The 22,308-nt window shown below is 33.2% G+C and overlaps 2 protein-coding genes across 4 annotated transcripts in view; one reads left to right on the forward strand and one right to left on the reverse strand.

Moving 5' to 3' along the window:
• LOC142336480 (protein phosphatase 1 regulatory subunit 14C-like) overlaps positions 1 to 22,308 on the reverse strand; it is a 120,920-nt gene that overhangs the window by 66,147 nt on the left and 32,465 nt on the right. The window lies entirely within an intron of this gene.
• Positions 1 to 22,308, forward strand: part of LOC142336482 (uncharacterized) — a 111,832-nt gene that overhangs the window by 26,442 nt on the left and 63,082 nt on the right. Inside the window, exons 2-4 of the mRNA XM_075385359.1 lie at positions 12,014 to 12,213; positions 14,711 to 14,977; positions 16,387 to 16,537. Of these exons, the coding sequence (XP_075241474.1) occupies positions 12,014 to 12,213; positions 14,711 to 14,977; positions 16,387 to 16,537 (618 nt within the window). The remainder of the gene's footprint in view (positions 1 to 12,013; positions 12,214 to 14,710; positions 14,978 to 16,386; positions 16,538 to 22,308) is intronic.

Here is a 22,308-nt window from a genome sequence, read left to right on the forward strand (position 1 = left end):
GTTGTTCTCTTTTCACTTCTTCAAGAATCAAACGTTTAACTTTTTAAACCAACTTGTCGGTTTCTACAAACGTTTTTTGTATGAAAAAATTGATGGCATATCTTTAACTTTGTTTTCGTTTATTTTCAATTATGATCGCCATAATCAACTGTAGATGACATTAAGTATATGCTTCTTTCTTTAGTGAATTTCTCATTTTGTTGCCATCCTAAGTCGTGCAAATATTTTTTTTTAAATTCGGGTTTAAGCCAACTCTGCTCTTCTAAAATCACTAATGCGCACAGTTAATGCAGATCATTGCAGTTTAAGTTTTAAAGTTTCTCTTTTTTAAGTTGTTTGAAAAACTTAAAGGCATCAAACATGGTCTCAACACAATTTTAAAAAATCATATCCAGACAAATCTTGAATGGACAAAAAATTCCTTACAGGAGTATCAGATTTAATGAAGTTGTAGCGGCTCAGGCAGCGCTGGTGGTGATGATGGTCGCGGTGATGGTGGTTGTGGCGGCGGCGGTGGTGGTTGTGGTGGTGGGGAGGGGGGTGGTGATGGGGTGGTATCTGAGTTCTACTCTTAATGAGAATTCGAATTGTACCACTCTTATATAGAATGGGTGGAAAAGTTTCGGACTTTCAACTTCGTTTGCAAAAAAACCGCGTCAAATAAAAAACGCCTTACAAATACTTTTAGAGCAATAAATTTCATAATAGAAAATCAAAGTTTTAAAAAAATATTGAATGTATCTTCAATAGGAGAGATTCCTAGTTTTGTGTGACTAAAAAACTTCCAAAAAAGCAAAGCTGCAAAAAGAAAAAGGTTGAGAAGTGCCGTAAAAAATAGTGATTTACTAGAAAAAGTACAGTGGTTTCCAAGATTCAAAAGACAGTTTTTAAAGAAGTATCGAAGGAAAAAACCATTGCATTCCTACCAAATTCTTGATGACAAGAATTTAGAATAGCAAGTTAAATGGAAATAACACTTTCAACAAAAATCTATTTGATTTTACAAAGAATAGTTTCCAGCAAACGTTTAGTAGATAACTTGAAACAAGGAGATTAATTAATATGCGGTCGAACATGATGTTCCGACCCGCGCTCATCTACATTTTTGACTTAACTGTCTTTTGATTTACAATTTTGATAAAGAGATAATCAAAAATACTTGTTTAAATAAATCATTACACATCCAACTAATAATTGAATTAGATAATTCCATGCTTATTACAACCAGATCTGCCATTGAAAACAACGAAAAAAAACAACAACAACAAACAGCAAAGACAAAAATTTCACGGCAAAAACTTAATATCTTAATTTAAAAGCACGTAGAAACAACGTCAAATTACAATCAGACAAAACACTAGCTACACAAATTTACGTTTTACTTACTACAAATCAGATGGGATTTTTCCTCAATGAAACTGGGTAACAAGTTGACAAAAAAAGAATAAAGAGGCAAACATTAATCAAGATTTTTTAAACCAAATAATTTCAGAAGTCCTAAAAATATTTAGTTTTAACGAAATAATTCTTGATAAATTTACTAAAATGTCACAATAAAACCAATAAGACCTAACTCTGGTTAGACTAATCCAAAGAAACGGATTAAAAAGGCAGAAAAATTAGGAACAACAAATTACAAACAGTGCGAAAACACAAATTAGTGAAGCCATTGAAATCTTTTGCTGTTATCTGAATTTTATGTGTTTTTATTTCAAACTCTATTCTAACCAATTCAGCTGAATTTATAATGAAAAAACAAATAAGTTCGATTGGGCCCTATTTGAAAATCTTTGAGATCTGTTATTACGCAATTGTGCTAAAGGATGAGAAAAAGAAACGAAATTACACCACTCACATAACTTTTCATGAAAACGCGTATTATCCAACAAACAAGACATCAATTACGTCATAATTTCAGCAAACATGTTTTTTTAATGAAAATTTTTTTAAGACCACTCAATGGTGCGAATAAGTTATTGGTTACGAAAAGAACAACAAAAACTAAAAAAACGACGAAAACTAAAAACATTAAGAATTTCTAATGCCACAATCTTTCAGACTACTCTTAATAAACTGACTAAATCGGGTAATATCATTCATTCAATCTTTAATTACGCGCTTATGGGAGTGGTCAGCATTTTACGGCTACCTAAAGAAGAAAAAAACAAAAATATATAAATATTGAGCGATAAACAAAGTTGAGCGAGAAAACTGTCGAAGCCATTAAAAAAAGATTTTTTCAGTAAAAATTTTTCTACTTTCAATTTTTTTCTTAACAACAATGGGGTCGTTTTTTTGTAAATTTGACTCCAGTAAATCAACAAACATGAACAAATAGATTGAAACCGCCAAATTTTTTGAGAAAACCGGTAGTATCAACTCAATTATACTCAACAGCTTTCAACGGACGCTATTAAATACGCTAAGTTATGACCCGATGGGACGTCAAGGATGTTTTTTATTCATATTTCATCAACATAATTTTACAATAAGTCTCTGAGTACGAAAACATTAACAAATACAGGCAAAATCGAAAAATTAAGTGGAAAAGTGCAAGAAGAAAATGTCGAAGCCATTTAAACCAAAAGTTCTGCTCTGAAATTTTTATTTGTGATCCCTTGAACGTCATCTCTGAGCCAATGCAATCATCATTTTCAAGATAAAGTGTTAAATTTCAAAAAAAAAACAAAAATACGCAAAAAATATACAAAAATTGAAAAAATAATGAAAACTCGTGCATCTAAGTCATAACACCAATAGTTAGAAGATAAAATCTCTAACTAGATTATTTTTTGTTGGAGTAGAACAGAAGGTGGGCCATTCATTGCCGTGACTGACTTAGAGTTCTCGAAAAACGAAAATAGATTCAATATCGGTTATTTAACAAAAAATTCTAAAGTTTTCTTGAAAGTTTTAATAGCCATTAAATTCAATAGTTTTCAACGTCAATAAGTACGCTTAATTGGAACGTATTGCTCCAATTTGAGGACAAAAATATTTTTCATGCATAGGTAATCAATGAGACATGACAAAAAACCCTATGACTATGGAAACAACAACAAATACAGGCAAAAACCAAAAATTCAGAAGAAAAGTGCGAGAATTTCTCCCCCCCCCCCCAATTTATATGCAAATATTGGTGCGATCCGGAAATACACCCCGACGACTAATACAAAAAATTAGCCAAAACGTGGTTTTGAATGCCAAACTGAACCGAAGATAGAGTTAACCAAAAATATCCGAGCCATATTGGATCCACAAGAAAAAAAGATCTAAAAAACAATTCTCACGATCCGAAATAATTTTTTTAATGTCGGACAACGGACAGGACAGCCAAAAATACATTTAAGTGTTTCCGGCAGAGAAAGTCTGTGACAGAAAAGTGATAATCGACAAAGGGGACAGAGGCTTGGACGGTCAAAATCAGCAAAGTTTTCAAAATCTTACCAAAATCAAATATCAAGCAAATAGAAATCAAATCAGACCTGGAAATTCGATACGACTGCAAAAAAAGTTGGCCGATTAAAAACTAGCCGAGCAAAAAAAGGGTTTGGTTGTTGAAAAAAGTAAAGAAGGCCATATTTTAACATGGTTTGCAATTTAAGTCACAATCAGTCAATTACCGAGAAATGAACAAACAATTTTAAGACTTTCGGAGAATTCTCAGATGAAGAAGAAGTAACAAAAAGATCGACATGTCTTTTGATAATAAAACGGGAGCCGATGGCCAAAATTAGAAACCGAGAAAACCCGAACACAAAAAATTACTACAAGCGTGGAGAAAAAGACTCTGGCAAACAGAAATTTGCAGGAAGTCCGTCGGCCTACAGAGATTATTTGAAAGGCCGAGACACGGCTAGAGAGCCCACAAACAATACACGACAAACGGCCAGCCTACTTGAAAAAACGGATATCAGAAATTAACGTTTTAATGTTTGATTTAAAAAACCTTGCAAAAAAAAGTTATCGAATTAATTATAATAATTTGAAAAAACCGCGAGGGAAACTATATTCCAAGGACAGGAGAACGAGCCATCCCCACACAAAAAAAACCCGAAAGCAGCGTACATACAACTGAACATTTAATAAACATAAAAAATAATTGTAAGACAATTGGGCTTGAGTTATTAAAATAGATTTCATTTCAGTACAATGCCTGATGGATATGGGCAGCCCAATTTTAGTTTAACCAACGGAAATAGCAGAAATTTGAGACAGATTTCGCCAAAAGTTTTGATACAAAGATTTTTTTATATATTAACCATAAACAAAAACAAAAAATGCCAAATTTATAACCTACAGTAAATCAACCACAGAAAACATTAAAGTAGTACACAACAGAAAACAACTCCAACCCAATGCTCTGTATAAATCAATAGAACAAATTGAAATAGTGGTTGTCCGTATCGACCTCAAGGGGAAGTTGCCCCTCATTAACCAGAAAACCAAAAAACATTTCGTCATCAAGCCGAACGCTGATTCACAGCCATTTTAACATCTTTCAATCCAGTAAGAGATTTTAAATACAACCTCAAACTAAACCTAACAACCAACAAATGAACAAAAAAAGAAGAGTGGTGTCGAGTCAACGTAAAGTTTAAAGCGAACTGGACTTTATGAAATTGATATGAAAGGGCTCTGCGAAAAATAACTAGATCAAAACCAATTCATTAGACCAGTTGTCATCACATATATAATTGACGGAATTCTAGAAATAGTGTTTAACACAATTGAGTTAACAATAAAATCCTAAAAAAAAGATTCAATTAGAAAATATAAAGTTCCGTTGCTAATAGTGTAAACTTTGGTTAAAAAATATTGCGAAAAGGTATCACAATATATTCCGTTCATAGATCTCAATTACGTCTCGGGCCGAATAAAACTGTCACCAGAAACCGTCCATCATTGTATATTCACTCAGATGAAAGGCAATTTATATTGATGGGAGCCCATTAACAGAACCCATTAAAAAATGAAGAGAACCTCACACTAGAAACACACGCTTGGCGGGAAAACAAATTTTTAATAAGGAAGGCAAAAAAGACCCACAATACGAATACTTTGATGTAACTTAAACAAACAAACAGGAAAAAGCAATTTTCAGAAAATCACCCAAGAAAACAAAACTGTTTGGATCTAGTATTAAATGGCTATGGGTAAAATATAGATTTAAAAGAGCACTAGAAATTATAAAAAATCGAACTAGTTTCAACCAATAATTCGAAAGACAAATAACCTATTCTGGGTCTATAACAAAATTTATCCCAAACCTAATGAATCAAAACAATTTCACTTAGGAAAATTGACAACAAAACAGATGTTGTTGAAAGCTGGAACAAGAGGTTTCCAACAAAATCAAAGACAAAAGCAAAATATAGAATGTTTAGCACTATGACGCCGCATTGATAACGAGACCGTTTGCAAACGCAAGTATTTCAATCCTAGTTACAGCGCTCGGGCTAAAGTCATAAAACCAATGGCACCGGGGCTAAAACCGCGGCTAAACCACGCAGCGGAAAATACTTAATAAATAAAATAGAAAAGCTGGCCATAGTTTTTGTGGAGGATAATTTCAAACACTATTAACTAGTTAGATCTCTCATGATGGAGTAGGATCGTAAAATCTTATTCAGTGTACTAAGCAAACAATAACCAGGTTACACCTATAACGACCAACTAATGCGGTGGTTGGAATGCTTAAAAGTTTACGAATTGAAAAATAAACTATGTCGCGTAACTTCCATCAAGAGCCCGAGAAAGAGAGCCGAATTCCTGGAACCTTGTTATAAGTTTTTTTAGATTTTGCGAAAAAAACTGATATTAAAACTAATGATCATCAGCAACTGCAAAACAGCTGCGCGAACCACTGTGAGCGACCAACACCTGATTCATTGACTCAACTTCTGACCCTGGCCACGCTTGCGCCCTAGGCTGTCATAGGTGATGTTGCGTGCTTTGATGACAGAGTCTTGCAAGGCTTTCCACAAGATTTTCTTGGATACTTTTTCAACAAAAAAAGAGGATGCTTACTTTTGAAGTTGCGGCATCCCTCAATTTCTATACAAAGTTATAAGAGAGATCTGGCTTTCTGATCGCAAATTTCCCTCAAAGAATCCCAATATCTTCAATTTTCTTACATCGGTTCTGCCAGTTTACTTTGATCCAGATATTGTACTTTGCAATCCAGTTCTGATGCTTGTGTGTAATTCTCAACGGGTTGTTCTTACGTTGATTCTTTTGGGTAGCCAACACCTGCAGGTGGGCCATTCAAAAGAATTTCCAAAAGAATGCCTTCTTTTGCCAGAAGTTCAAGTTTCCTCTTTTGGGTCCATTTCTCCCATGAAAGAGGTGGGGTGCTTGTAGATTTCCCACAAAGAGCATTGATGTGTAGCGGTGGTTTTCGGGAGATCTTTGCTGACAACGCCACTTAATGCCGTATGATTCTCTAGTTGATCCGATTGCGCTGCGAATTTTTTCTTTGCGACTCAAGAGGGAGTTTGCGTCGCGTTTGCCAATTCTGATTATTCAATTTGGATTTTACTACAAGTGTAGTTGAAGATCGCGTCGCAAATGATTATTTAGACTTCTAGTCACTATTTTCAAGAGCATTTGATTAAAAATGAATTATCAACTGAGTTGTAGCAACGAACTGAGAACAATGAAAATAATTACAGATGAATTCACAAAGGAAATGAAGCGATCACACGTTGATCATGCAGAACGGCGGAAAAATAGAAATGTTCACATCGTGAATAGACAGTATCCTGTCTACTTATATGAACAAGTTAAATTGAAGATCAAATTATGAAATGAACAAAATTAAGAAAAATTGATCTAGATAAGATATTGGATATTGTTCCAATATCCTATCCGTATGATAGATATATACTATAAATTAGCAAGTGGCAGCTCAAGACAGTTAAATATCTTAAAAGACGTAATTCGATTGATATTACTTTTACCCTTTTTGACCTTGGCTTCATTCATAGGAAGCTGATAAATTGAGATGAAGAGGAACCAATCTGTTTTGATGATGGACTTAGCTTTAACAAGTGCTGATTTAGACTTGGAGCCAAGTCAAGATCTTAGAAATTGTTGTGACAAGCAACAGTTTATTTAACGAAGATTTGGTGACACGTTGCGAAAGAATGCATGATAAAAATTTCGTAGTCCAATAAAGCCTGGACTCTTAAAAGTTAGAAGTTCGGCGTTTATTTATCCACAAACTGCTCAGTAAAAATTATTATCGGTAACTCCCTTTAGTGATATACTGTCATTTTTCAATATTGGAATTTGTTGAATTGATTGAATGGGTGTTTATTTCGGAGTTCTTCGTATGTAATTAAAAAGTGTAATAGATGTTACTATATCTATAGAACAATTCTTCGATGGTCCGGAATTAAAAAATTTCCGTCCAATGACGTTTTTCTGTAGTGCTGAGATATTTCCATCATCTTTTAACTTTGACTATTTGATATTACATTGTCGCGTTGATGTAACATTTTTTTCTCTGGTTTTGAACTTCATTAACCTAGGAAAATTTAATTTCAAAAGAATTCCTATCAAACTAATCAGCGCTACGCTGAAGGCGTAATTGTTTTAAATTTGAAACTATAATCAGAGACGTAGGAAGATAAACGAAGAGTTGGTTACGTGAAAAGAGTTTTTGTAGCCATTAGGCAAAATTTGCAAATTATTTTTTGAGGATATTTGGCGAATGTCAATTTAAACATTAGAAGACCGTACTGCAGAATAAACTTTACACTGTAAATTAATCAATTGACCCTAGCAATTGTCCTTACATGAAAATGAGTTAATCAAGCGAATGTAAAATGCACTACTTTAATGACTATTTGGTTTCGGCAACATGGGCAAAGGATTTGAATGAGCGTTACTGGAGAAAATTGATAAGATAATAAACTTTTTTGTTGCTTTTTCTAAATATCTTAGAGCTGAGGGTGCGGGAAGGAAGTTTCGAGAAAGAACGTTTTTGACAGAAATGAGGAATGGGCCTAAACTGAAATGCTGCAATTGAAAAGAAACTTAGGAGCAGAAAGGCTACAATATATTTAGTTTAATCTAGCTTTTTAGCTTTTGGCTTACGATCCAACCAACTCCCCCCCCCCCCCGTCCCCTCAATTAAGTATGTATAAAGATTTCACAAACTCTTTCTATGCAAAGACTAATAAGTTTTCAACAACCACATTCTAATACAGGCGAACTGTTTTCAACTCTCTCGTCGTAACTGATTCGACACTGAGAATATTGTATAACTAGTTAACGAAAAAAGAGGTTTATAAAGTTGATTATGAGGTATGGCTTAAACAGTTTCATAATAAAAACGCGTGAAAACTAGAGGAATTGAGGCTTGTTTTGAACTGCCGCGGTTCGGTATATTTATTTCTGTAAAACATTTTTAGAGAGAGAGAGAAGAGAGGGGAAAAGAGGAGGCTGGGGGAGGGGGGGGGGGGGGGGGGTTGTTGCAAATATAAGTTCAACGAAGTTCAGCTGAGTTTGGTGCTCAAAGAAATTGAAAAGCAGAATTGATTATGCTGAATTGCTTTTTCAAAGGCAACATTGATTAAACGGAAAAGGAAAATTGCCGAACAGAGAAAGAAATCCGCTAATTAGCAACTTGTTTTCGCCAAAAATTTTCTTATTAAACGTTTCCTTGCCAGCATCAAACTGCTTGTAAAAATTTGCCATAATTTCATTTCTATATAAATCTAATTGAACCACGAACATTTTATTAAAACTCCAAAATTTTTTTGAGATGAACTAGAAAACCATTATTAAAATAGCAAAGCTACAAAAGGCTGTTCGAGTTTTCCTCAAGAGGTCAGGTAAAATTATAGCAACACTTCACTCTGTTTAACTCTGTCTGATATTTTGTATCCCGCTTTCACGATCTTTTCCGTTTGTCCCCCCCCCCCCCATTTACTACGTTGCGCACCCCCAGATACAGAGCACGTGCCATTACATGGTAAATCCTTTTGTAAAAATATGGCACGTGCGTCTGAGGGTGCAAATATTATGCACCAACTAAGCGGGGGGGGGCAAAAACTGAAAAGATCCTAGATTTGAAACTCGAGTTCTGAAAAAAATCTATCAGGGGTGTTCCTGGCTAAAATTAATAAATCCAGCTTTCTACTAGCTAGAGCCAAGGAAAAGTGTGTTCAAGAGTTGACCAAAAGTCTTTTCATAAGTCCGCTTTTTTCAATTCTTGAAAACGCTTCATTAATTTTTTGCTCCTCTCTACACGAAGTAAGACTAAACAACACTGCACCAGAGAAATCCTACTTCCTATATAAAACCAGTTTGTTTCACCCACCAATGACCGTAAAAATGCGAATTCGAATCTATGCTGTTTTATCCCCCCAGCTTAGTGGGCTTATAATTTTTACGCCCCCAGGCGCACGTGCTATATTTTTACATAGTAACGTGCTATATAACAACACATAATTTGTAACTGGGGCGTAAAAACAGTGGGGGGGGGGGGGAAACAGAATTTATCCGTGAATTCTATGTAACCATTTGTTTTATCAACGTCAAAGCTAGTGGTATAAATGATCCTCTATGAGCTGTGATGAATTAATAGTTCAGTCATTACCAAAAGATAAATTGATGTAAATAATCTAACCTTTTAAAGAACCTGAATCAATGAAAATTAATATTATAATAAATTTTTGGCGCCATATCAAGAAGAACTTTTTGTATAATCAAAATTGACAACAAATTCAGAAGATTTTTTTCAAAAACAGTATCAGCTAAGAGGAAAATTAGCTAATCTGTGTGATCCCGAACAATTCTGATCACTAATCACATCAATTGATTTGGAATTTGTTCCTTTAGAGATTTAAATTGTCTCTGGAACTGAACAAAGCGATATTTATAAACATGCACAATTTTCAAATTAAATCCGTTTACATTGCCATTTTCCCCATAAATATCTGAAAAGCGTTAGGATACAAAAAATTACAGTTGCTGAAATTTTTTTAGTACTAATATTGAAAAATCTATCATATATTTTTTTCCATTTTTTGATCACCGCTTAGGAGTTTTCGACAATCATTCTAAATGAATTGGTGGCAATTTTCCGAAAATGCTCTGATGGGAAAATACTTCATTTTTTCTAATATGGCGTCAAATTTATTAGGAAACATGTTTATATAAACAGTTTTTGTTGATAGACAAAACGCATATTTAATAATTAAATAATAATAATTAGACAAAACGCATATTTGAGCTTATAGACTTTTATTTAATAGTTTTGTCAAGTCGAAGGGAGTCATAGCTTTCTGAAGATTTTTTATTATCGACTTCTGTTTCAACTTTGACTTCTTTCTTCACGAATTTTTTTTCTTTTATGAAGTATTATTGCATGGGCTTTTAGAAACTTGAACGATTAGTTTGTTTCTAAGCTACAGTTGTTAGTAGTTGGCTGCACTGATAGTAAAAAAAATAGCAATAGTAACAGTTTTGAAGCTTGAGTGTTCCGTCCGGCTTTTGCATGCCCCACCCTCATCATAACTTTGTTCACAAAAAGAATTTTTTATGGCCAAACAAAAAGTTGTTTTGGATTTCTTATTTTTCTACTTCCTTTTGCAATCTTTCCTTTTTTGATATGGTTGTTTTTTTTTGAGGTCACTTGTGTCGTTTCCCGTTTTTGTCCGTTATTTTTATTTTACCTTTCGTCCTATGTCACTTTTCTTTTTTTCCTATAAATCTTTAGATTCAATAAAAAAGAAGGATTCTTGAGATTAATTTCCCCACACCTCACTTTTTACTCATGCATGTTGATATCACAAGGAATGGGCTCTTCATTATCAACCCGTCTCGGGGGCCAACGCTAAAACTCGCTAAAAATTCTAAATTTTCCGGTGAACACGGTGAAGAGATGTAAGAATTGCAATTTTTAGCGTTGAATGCGGTGAATGCGATGAAAAACGAATTCACCACTAAGAACTGCAAATTTTACAAAAATTTATCGCTAAGCGCTGCTGGTGCTTTGCGAAATTGTATTTTAACATACTTCATTTTTACTTGTTTTTTATGTAAGACCATTTGAGAGAACCACTTCTAATATGTTAAACAACTTCACTTGGAGTTAAAAATTTAATAATTGACGTTTTGAATACAATGATGTAACCCTGGGGTTAACTATCGAAACCCAAGTCGAATGTTTTCCATAAATTCTTAACGTTTTGCTCCGTTCCGACAGGTGGCGGCTAAAAAATCCTGCAATTGCAAACCCAATGGTGATGAATGGTGGGGTGTAACGGACAAATTATCCCCCATTCTTACATTATACCCCCCCCCCCTTGTCACTCCATTAATTGAAGCCCACAGAGACGCAAAAGTAAAATAAACTTATTGCACACCTATCTTTCAAATCATTTTGGGTTAAAAAACTTAACAAGAGATTAATTTATTTGTTTAGAAATAACTTGCATAGAAGAAAATAATTGAAAAAAAAGAAAACAGTTTTCTAATAGCAGGGTGACCCAACTCGAAGTTAAGCAATCACATGGAAAGAATTAAACATTTGATATTTTTAACCTGCATAATTTTTGTTTTAAAAATATCGCAAATCATGCAAAACATGCGATAAACAATCCAATTGTTATTTCCTCACAGAATAAATGCTCATTATCTTTTTCACATTACACTAACAAAATTGATTCAAAGGAGCTCTAGTATCTTAAAGTATGTTAAAACACTCACGTTCACATTTTAAAATGCCGAAAGTCTGCAGTGCCAGAAGTCAAAATTCCAGAAGTTGCTACTTAGTCAGAAGTTGTATTTCGTTGACTTTCGTCATTTCAAAACGTGCGCGTTTCGTGTTTTGAGTATGGTTAAGTGACTCTGCAGAAGTCACTTCGAAATTCTGACTTAATATCTCGAACCGCTTCGCGGTTCTCGTTAAAAGCCAGAAGTTCTCAGTGACTTCAAGCAGAGTCACTTAACCATTACTTAAAATGTCAAAATGTTTGAATAATCATTTTGATTTTAGTGAGACGGAAGTTGTTCAACAATTACAGTAGTTTTGGTGGAGTTAACAGTGGAGGAAAGATGTCTCCGAACCAGAGAACAAAATCTGGCAGCAGTAGCCAGGGTGGTAATGAATCACAGGACAGTATAGACTGGGGACCCATGGAAAGTGCACTCTCTTCAGGCATTTCCAACGATGAACAATTCGCAAATGCAAATTGGGTAAAAATAAAACAAGGAGTTTATGATCTATTCTGTTTTGCAAACGACAAACGGAACAGATCCTACAATTTATATGTTGTTATATAGCACTTTACTACGTAAAAAATAACACGTGCGGTTGGGGGCGTAAAAGATATAAGCCCACTAAGCGGGGGGGGGGGGGGACAGAATAGATCCGGATCTTGTAATGTGCGTCGCAAATAATATTCCAAACCATCAAAAAATATAAAAGCAGAATAGATAATATTTGTTTATCAAGGTAGCATATCCAGACTGATGCTTTTTACATAGGCGTTTAACATCATAATGACAAAATTGAATATTGCAGTATTTGTTCATTTTATGATCTTCAGGCATAGAGATTTGTACCTCTTCGGAGGACCTCAAAAACAATTAATAGAAAAGAGAAGATTGATCATCCAAGAAGTGGGACTTTTTTCTCGAAACTTTTGCTTTGTAAGATAACTTAAGAAAATTAAAAAATCCAATTTTTATTATAATTATATGCATACAAGTTCAAATGGAACAAGTCGGCCAAACCAAAATTTGAAAACTGGTGACGCGGATACGGTAATTTGAAAAACTCAAATCTCATTTGAACAAAAGCTTTCAAGTTGTAAATAATTTTTTAGACTTCTTTCAACAAACAACTCGAAAATTGAAAACAAAACGATTCCTATTCTTTTAACTGAAACTGAATGAGGTAAAGTATAGAACAGTCACTGGAAAGTTAAACAATCAAGGTAAAGTGTGGGAAAATTTTTATGGAAAACGAAAAATTTAAATAAAAAGGTTTACTTCCAAACGTTTTCCTTCAAAATTAATTACAGTACTCCTCTTTTTGTTGCTATCAATTTGCTAGAAAAATGAATGACCAGTCCTTTTAAGATGGTGTCAAAGAAATTATTAAGCGGTTTTAATAGTAGAGATACGAAGTAAAAGAATTTCGATGACAATTGTTTCTTCGAAAAACAAAACAGTGGAACAATCTCTCCTAGAGTTTTATCGTGACAATTTTAAAGGTACTCTGAATTTTGTAATAAATTTTTTCAATCCAGAAATGATTTTTTAAAATGAGTTATCACAAATTGATTACATTTTCAGTTTTTCAGAACCAATTTTAATTGAAGAAGACTGGAGAAAATTTATAAAAATCAGTCAAAAGAAATAGGTGTTGTGAAAAATGAAGTCAAACAAATTACGACCCAAAAAAATAGCAATGATAATAATCTGCTATGTCTCCGCAGAAAAACTGACCTAAGAACGGCTGATCAGTGAGCGCAAACCAAAATTATCCACAGACCCCCTTAATTGGAGTTTCGCATTCAATTGGATATTTTTAATCTGTTGACCAGGAGCAGACCGCCTACGAAATTTTTAGATGAATAAAAAATATGTTGTTTCGATTTAATTCCAGGATGACTGGTAAATGTAGATTGATTGTATCAATCTATACATAAAAGAATATGATTATATTATATTTTTTAAGAGCAGAGAAATTGAAACGTGAAAAAACGGCAGAAATGAAAGCGTTCCAGAACACTAAAGCTCAATATCTCCTCGTGAAACCAAAAAACTAAAAAACTCAAGAAACTGCTGATTCGAAAAACATCCATTGGCCAAAGTTGTCTTGACAAAAAAATAGGACTGGTGTACAAATCTTAACCCCTAAAAAATTAGAGGGGATGAAACAATTACATGACCTGCCTAAGATTTATCCAACAAAAAGAATTATATCCGCTCGCTGTACATCCATAATTTTGGTTTTCAATAAATAATTATGATTACTATCGTCAATAATTTAGTTCTAATTGATGACAGCTTTATTCCCTCTGCATGTTTTTTTTAAAAAAAACGTTCAAAAATACAGATAGTGAAAAAAAAACATTCATTGAACACGAAAGCATCACTCTGGCACTATACAGACCAGACCAAAAAGACTGATTAAAGAAAAACTTCAATTGGAGGCGGGATTGTTTTGAAATAAGGAAAGTCAATAAAATCATTTCCATGAAATTCTAAGCTTTTATTGTCGGCTGGTTATGGAAGGAAGTTCCAACAAATTAATGTTCAAAATTGATATTTTTACACCAGATGAAAATCAAAGTCAAACTCATTGACGAAGTTGCTCCAACTGAAAATCATAATTATAACCGAAAATTAGATAAGTTAAAAATTAAACTCTTCACAAAGTTATTGAGCAGCAAAATATTAACCGTAAAAATTGGAAGGCTTCAAAAGTTATTTTACTAAGTAAAATATAACGCAAGGGTTAGAAATCTTAATATACTTGTTCAAAAAAAATTCAGTAGTACTGTTCAAAAAAAAACAAAAAATATTCAATATAAGTACAAAATTTTTGAGTGAAAATGAGAGTGTGTATCATGAAATTTTGATACTCAAACTTGCTTCTTCCAAGCGGAAAAAAACTATCGCTAGCAGATCGAAAAAATTCGGACTTTAATGGGAAATAATTTTTTAGTTCATTTTCGTGTAGGTTGAACAGAATGATACATCAAAACAAAACAGACACAATAAAGGACTCGGCCATGCGAGATCTTCGTCAGCCAATGACAGCGATGTATTTGCACTGCCAAATGAACAAGGTTTCTCGGCCAGACACGACTTGGATGATGAGGACGATGAGGACACTTTTGACGAGAAGCGACCATTAGCAGTGAGAAAGGAGGAAAAAGACCAATCAAAACTACTGAGAAAGGCTGTCAAGAAACAAATTGAAGTGGCCAGAAACGAAGCTTCAGAGGTGACAAAAATTGTTTTGAAAAGTTGAAGTTTTCTTCTAATTTCGTTGTTTTTTTAAAGTTTTTTTAAGCAGATTAAAAGTTTTAAGTAGATGAAAGTGGATTAAATTAATCAACATCAAAGTTACGAGGGGCCAATAATCTGAGAGTTGCTGTGACTCAGAACTTGGATTATGACTTTGAACTGATAACTAATAGCATGACAATGAGTTAATAAAGTCGACTAAGATTATCTTATCAAGCCATATATAAATTGAAATGTAGAGTTGTAAAAAAATATATTCCCTGAATTTTTTTGTCTTCCATGTGTCTTTAATCGGATCAAAAATGTGGTATAGACTAACTTTTCATAATTTATCTTTGTATGATTAAGCAGATCTTTTCCGTTCGTGCCCCCCCCACCCTCAAGTTGAAGATGAATGTGCCATTTTATACGAAATCATTATGTGAACACGTAGCACGTGTGACTGTGAATGCAAATAATATGCACCCTCTAAACTGGGGGGGGGCAAAGAAGGAAAAAGTGCGTTAATTCATATAGAGATAAATCATGAAAAGTTTTGGTTAGTCTAAGTTACTTAGTCTATAACAAAATTTTTGCTGCAACTTGGACAAGAAAACAACTGAATTTTTCTATGTAAGCGTTGGAACATGTTTGTTAGGGAATTATTACGTTTTAAAAAATAGCAATTTTTTTCAATGTAATTATAACTTAAAAATGTATAGCAAATTTCGATATTTTCGGCGTGTGAATAACCGACTCCGTACAAAAATGATTGCTTACTTATATAAAAATATAATATTTCCCATTATATTCCCCAGCTCAGTGGTCAAATAACGTGCAGTCCCCCATCATGGTAAATATACCATAATGGAGAGGGAGGCTATAATGGGAAAGACCCAAAAAGTGCGGTTTCTGTTGAGACAAACCGAGAGTCATACTTTCAAAAATATGTCAATGTTTTTCAATTTTTATCCAACTATTTATTATTTTCAGTTTTTATTGTGCGAATCAGTCTCAAACTTTCAGATTTTTATCTAAATAAAATAGTGAATAAATTGATTTTAAGTGCAACTGTTTCTTCCCAGTATTTCAGAAGTGAAGAAAATTGCACTCCGTTTTTTGGTAAAAAAACACCAGTTTTTCAGAACACAAAGAAAAAATAGTCATAACCAGTAGGAAGTTCTTGTTTTTTGTTTGTGTTTTAGTGGTGGCAATAGATCAGTACTGAAAGTAAATATTAAAGTCTGAAAATGTTCTGAGCCAGTTTTTATACTGACTGAAATAAAGAATTACTTTGATCACTCAAATAGAAAATCTCACAGAGCAATGTTCATTCAACAGACAAAAGTTATGCTCATTATTTGCTAAAACAAATTTTCGTTCGAAAACTTCGATTTTTCATTTCAGCTGAAGCGACTACAGAAACAGAAAGCGAAGACTCCAATTGCCAACTTCCGATTACTCATCTTCGCAGCTGGGAACGAGAAAGATTTCTCAGAAGCAGAGGCACAATTCATAGCCGATCAGCTGAATTTCAAACTGGCTATCAACGATTCAGGTAGTTGGATTAATCTAATCATTAATTAGTCATCATAATCATTCAATTTATTCATAAACAAAACTGAAACTGGTTAGCCATACAGGCTGGCATTTGTACCATATGGTCAAAATTAGTTATTAGCTGGATATAACAAAAAATATTAGTATAATAACATTAAAGAAGTTTTCAATATAATCTCAACCATAGCATTGCAAAGAAGAACTTTTAGATCTAAAAATGCACTGGATTCAACAACGAACTTAGACTTTATTTGGGATGTCGACATTTTTTGGCGCTCAGATTTGTTTACCATAGTTTAAAACTGGAGCTCAAGCTAGACTTGTGTTCAGTCCAAAATGATCAGCTGGACTGACTGACCCCCCTCCCCCCCCCCAAAAAAAAGGAAGGACTATTAAAAAGTTGAAAGTAGAGAGATTAGAGACAGCAGAATGAGCTAGCGTCAAAGAGAAATGGAGTTCTTTTCATGAGTGACTTTTATTGCTTAAAAAATACGTTCATTTGAAGTGTCCTTTGCTCTGCCCCTCTATTTTTTTTAAAAAACCCAAATTAGCGGAAAAAAAGTGTTCTATTATTTTCATTTTCATATTTTCATAACATGATATAATATAAAACTCTTTAGAAAAAATACTGCGAAGTGCCACACGTTTTAAACGGCTAACAAGATAAGAACTCTAAGTTTTGCTAGCCTATTTTAATTAAAACAAACCGGCTCGATAATGTACCTTTGCACATAAAGTTCCGACCACACTCATCTACATTGGACACTTAATTTTTTAGTAAATGAGGAAGAGATTAAAAAAATTAACATATCGTTCAACAAACCGCTAAATGAATAAGCAATCTACCTCAGAGGGCCGATGAGACCTGTCATTAATGTGACTACCAGAAAATACGGCGATAAAAATCAAATAACTACGAATATTATTTACAACCAAAACTCGTTGCCCATTTTTTTGAAAACAATTAAAAACCAAATCAAAATGGCATCAAAATCTATGATAAAAATGAAACTGTATTTCATTAGAAAAAAACCATGGGACTTTTCCCAATGCGACATGGTAAAGAAGTAATGTCAAACTGACTAAAAACATTATGTATCAACTGAACTAATTGAGAGACTAATTTTTACCTTCATAGAAAGTTTTTGAGACCTTTAACTAACCAGGGTATGTCATATCATTACAAAAAAACGACAAACACAGACAAAACAAAATTTAAAATTTGTACGAAAACGGTGTCTCTGCCAACGAAACATTACTTTAGGCAGTTCATTCAGAACAAAAAATATTGAGTTTTCTTAAAAGGCTACAGGGCGTTTTGCAAAGGGCGTTTTCAAACAGCCTATTAAGGTGATACTGTGATAAGAAAACAACAACCTAAAAAATTGGGCAAAGATGGAAAAATTACGAATTTTTTTCGAAGACTCCTAGAACCAAGGAAAAAGATCAATTGAGGATAATAAAACCTGTTTAATAAAGCAAAATTTAGTCCACTAGAAAATTTTTTTGAGTTGTCTGGAGAGACACTAATCTACAAATGAGCAGAAACAAGATTAGCAAAGCCCAAAAATCCATAGTCTTTTTTCAAAAAAAAAACAAATGTTTTCAAAATTCAATAAAAAACATAAGTTTTCAATGGAAGTAATGAACAGTTCATCCTGCAACTTCTTAAACAACTAATTGCGCTCACTATTAGTGAGATTGTGTCATGGGACTATAAGAAAAACAATAAATACAAGACGAACAAAAAACATTTCATCTTAAACAATACGAAACCACAGTGTTGAAGAATTTAGATTTATAAGATATTAACCACGAGAAATTTAAATCTTCGCTCAAATGACCTTTGAAATTTTTGTTTGTGAAAGGACAACCTCAAAATGACATCAAAAAGGACCACAAACATTGAAATGTATCTAAGACTCACAAAATTCTTCTAACACAAATTGTCTAAGCTAAAGACATCAGTGAAAACGTTTAACCAACGTTTATGTTAGAACGTTAAAGTTAAAAATAATATTTAGTTCAACAACAAATCAACGAGATTTTTCAATAATGAGACCAAAATACGTAAAACTGACGAAAACCAGAACAAAAAGTGAAAAGTTGAGGCATACTTTTTAACTTTTTGAAAAAAATTTATATGAAAGTCATTAGAACCATTAGCTATGAAACGATATTAGTTATTAGTCTCATTTTTATATCTATAATTGGCCATCGGCACCTTTAATTACCCAATATATGGCATACGACAACAAAAAACAACAAATACAGGCCAAAAATTTTAAAAAAATCTGCAAGGAACTGTGTCGCAGCCCTTAAAACCACATGCCCGTAAAAAATAAAACAGTAAATATGTTTGATTGCGTACTTTTCTCGCTTTTTTCCTTTGGATTTTTGGTAATGTGACAAATTACTAAAGAAACATAGAAGAACAGCAAAGGCGGGCATTTATGCACAAAAATGACATAACTTTGTATGAAAACCCGCAGTACCAAAACCAATATTGGATACAGACTAATCATTGTGCCGTTACATAAACAAATGTAATGTTTCATCTTATATGAAAGAAAATTTGACCGGTATTTTTCGAGAGCAAGCTAAAAGTTGACAGAAACCAGATAAAAAAATTGACAATTTTTTAAAGCACTGAAAACAAATATATTCAATATCATAAAGGACATTAGATAACAAAAAAACGCAATTTTATAGGTTCACTTACAACTCCAAAAGAAGACTTTTTGGTCTTTGATCAGAGAGACTTAGCAGACAATCTGCAAAAAGAACAACAATTAAAGGCAAAACACAAGAATTCAGCTATATTTTACTAGAACTCGTTGTCAATGCCTTAAAAACCATTAGATTTTCTCAGTAAAAAAATTATATCTGCATTTGGTCTCATTTTCATGTAATTGGTAGCCGTCGTTAAATGGGTTTAAGAACGTTACTGTAATTAACCTTAAAAAACAGTAAAAGCAAAATGTTTAGCAAAATGCTTCGGAAAAAAAATTTAAAAAAACTTCTGATTGTAAGAATCTATGATGAGATGAAACATAGCTCTGATTTTGCCGCGCGCTTCACAAAACAACCCAATTGTTGCCAATGTTTGCGAATGAGATCAATTGTTGGGTGAAATAATTGAAAAATCAAAAAAACAATGATGCAATTTTTATTTTTAGTGAGCTAAATTTGCAAAAAAACGGCAAAATATTCTTCAGGTCACCGAAACTTACTTAGCTTCCTTTTGAAGTTTAGGGAAATTTTGCCTGCGGTTTCTGGTTCTGTACTTCCGGCAAACTTAAACAAAATGGACCAAAAACCATATTTCAGAACAATGAGCAATGTTACAATATAGGTCAGTTGAACTACTGATTTATATTGAGAATTCAAAGCGTCGTTTTTAAAGTATGGGCATTTCTTCAAATTTGTTTTTAGTTTGGGTGTTTCGATGCTATATGATTAAAGTTTACTGCAATCAGCCAACAAAAAATGTAAGGACTGAAAAACTACTCTACATTATGGCTTCACCAATGGAATTTCGATGCATTATGGAGTCAATGTTGACTTCCAACACAGAAGACTTGAAGACTTTATATTTTAAATGAATAAAGACTGAAAATACTCTTCCCTGATTGGTTAAAAATAGAAGAAATACTTTTCCTTCGATGTTTAACTATTCACCCTCAGACCGTTCCTTTAGTTGGTACCGATCAGAGTCATACCTAAACCTGATATAATAATAAAGTATATTTCTCTCTGTTTACTCCGCTCTTGTTTAGTTTTGAGATATACGTTAGACTTTAGCATTGCGGCCGGTGCACTGTCTACTGAAGCTCAGATAGAGGAGTAACAGACTAGAGATATAGAACTTTAGTTAGTCAGGTAAGTCTCACTATTGTAATATAGTCTTGAGATAATATAAGACCTCAGTAGAGTAACCTCGCAAGGTAAGCCTACTCGAGACACGTCTTATCTGGTGCGACCAGTCGATTGCGTTCCGAACTAAAACAAAAGCAAACCAAAAAATCTTTACTTTCCCTAAGGGAATTATTATTAATAACCATAACATTTAACCTGCACACAACAACATACTAATGGCTACCAGCCGTCAAACACAAATGACTACCAATCATTTCTTAACACCATTGACAATTGCTAGCGATTGCCCGCAAGAATACCGTGAAATTATTCACAGAATGATAATAAATTTGAAGAATAACCTCTTCAAAGAAACAAAACATAATCAACAAATTCATATCCATAGAAATCCTTTAGCTCATTATTTACCAGCAATACTATTGGATAGAGACCAATTAAACAAACATTACAACATTCACCCTAACAGATGAAAAAGGAAATAGAAAAATATTCTATAATTTCCAGAATGAAACAACACTATCCGATATACACAAAACATTCTTGAAGAGACACGAAGATTCCCAAGATGGAACAAAGCTAACAGCGATACCAAACACAACATACGAAATATTACAAAATACAACGAGATATTTAACTGAACATCAAAAACAGATACAAACAGTAAATGATAAATTATGAATTGAAATATTAAATTACAACAATTGGCTAACAAAAGTTATTGAACTTAAAACAGAATTAGAAACAGCAACATCAGATGTAATAAAAATTGTCTCAGAATTTACATTCCTATTCTGGTTAGATAATTTTGAACACATTAATGACAAAAGAATACATTTTAAAGAAACATTTCACGAAGAGATTGAAAACTTATGAGACGAACTCAAAAATATCTGGAACAGTGAAAACTTTTCACCACATTTTGAAAGCACACTAAAGATAAGCTCAGACAGCTTGAATTACATAGAAGGATTAGAAAATTATGTAAAAATTATGGACCAAGGACAGGCAGGCAGGTTCTTCATCATTTAGTTTGTCAAGAAGTTTGACATCAACGTCAACACCAAAAGACGTTCAGGTAAACACAAATTTACAATCAAAACAAAAATCAACAATAAAGCCGGATAAACCGTTAACATCAAATTTATTTGGCCATCAAAACAATATAGCAGACGAAATATACATTTCTGACTCAGAGGAAAAAGATCTGAAATTTGGGAACTGGCTACCGCCATCAGAAAATCAGAACTTTAGAAAGAAAAACCAGCATCTAACACAAAATAATAGAAATAACACATATATTAGCACATTAAAGATAATAATCGTGAAAACCAAGGACTACATTGGGAACAACAAATTCACAATTATAAAAAACTACAAGACGAAATAACAGAAAAAGTAACAAACCATACAAGTAAACTAATAGATAACCTAGAAAACAAATTTAGACAAATAAATGCAAACACAAAAAAAAACAAGATGAAGCAATGGAAATAATGTTTAACAGACTTGAAAGAACCATAGATGACATTAATAGACAAATTAATCCACGAGCAGAAAACAGAAACACAGACAATACCAGTATACAAAATAATAGACAACAAGAAAACCGTACACGAAGAACTAATTCAATCACAACAGAAGAAAGAGAAACAACAGTCGTAGAACCTCCTTTACCATTCTATAAGCAGTTAACATCAATGAGTATAAACGAAGAACCACAAATGGAACAGAACATTAGTAGTAGTTCAGTACCAACAACAATTAGACCATTCGACGGTACATACCCAGCATACACTGTTGAAGAATACTTAAATAGCATTGTAGCAACGATGATATTTAGTAGTGGCATGGAACCCGAAAATAAACCAGGACATCACCAATGGAAAGTAA

Source organism: Convolutriloba macropyga, chromosome 3, assembly GCF_964194025.1.
Source record: "Convolutriloba macropyga chromosome 3, txConMacr16.3, whole genome shotgun sequence".
Lineage (NCBI taxonomy): Eukaryota > Metazoa > Xenacoelomorpha > Acoela > Convolutidae > Convolutriloba > Convolutriloba macropyga.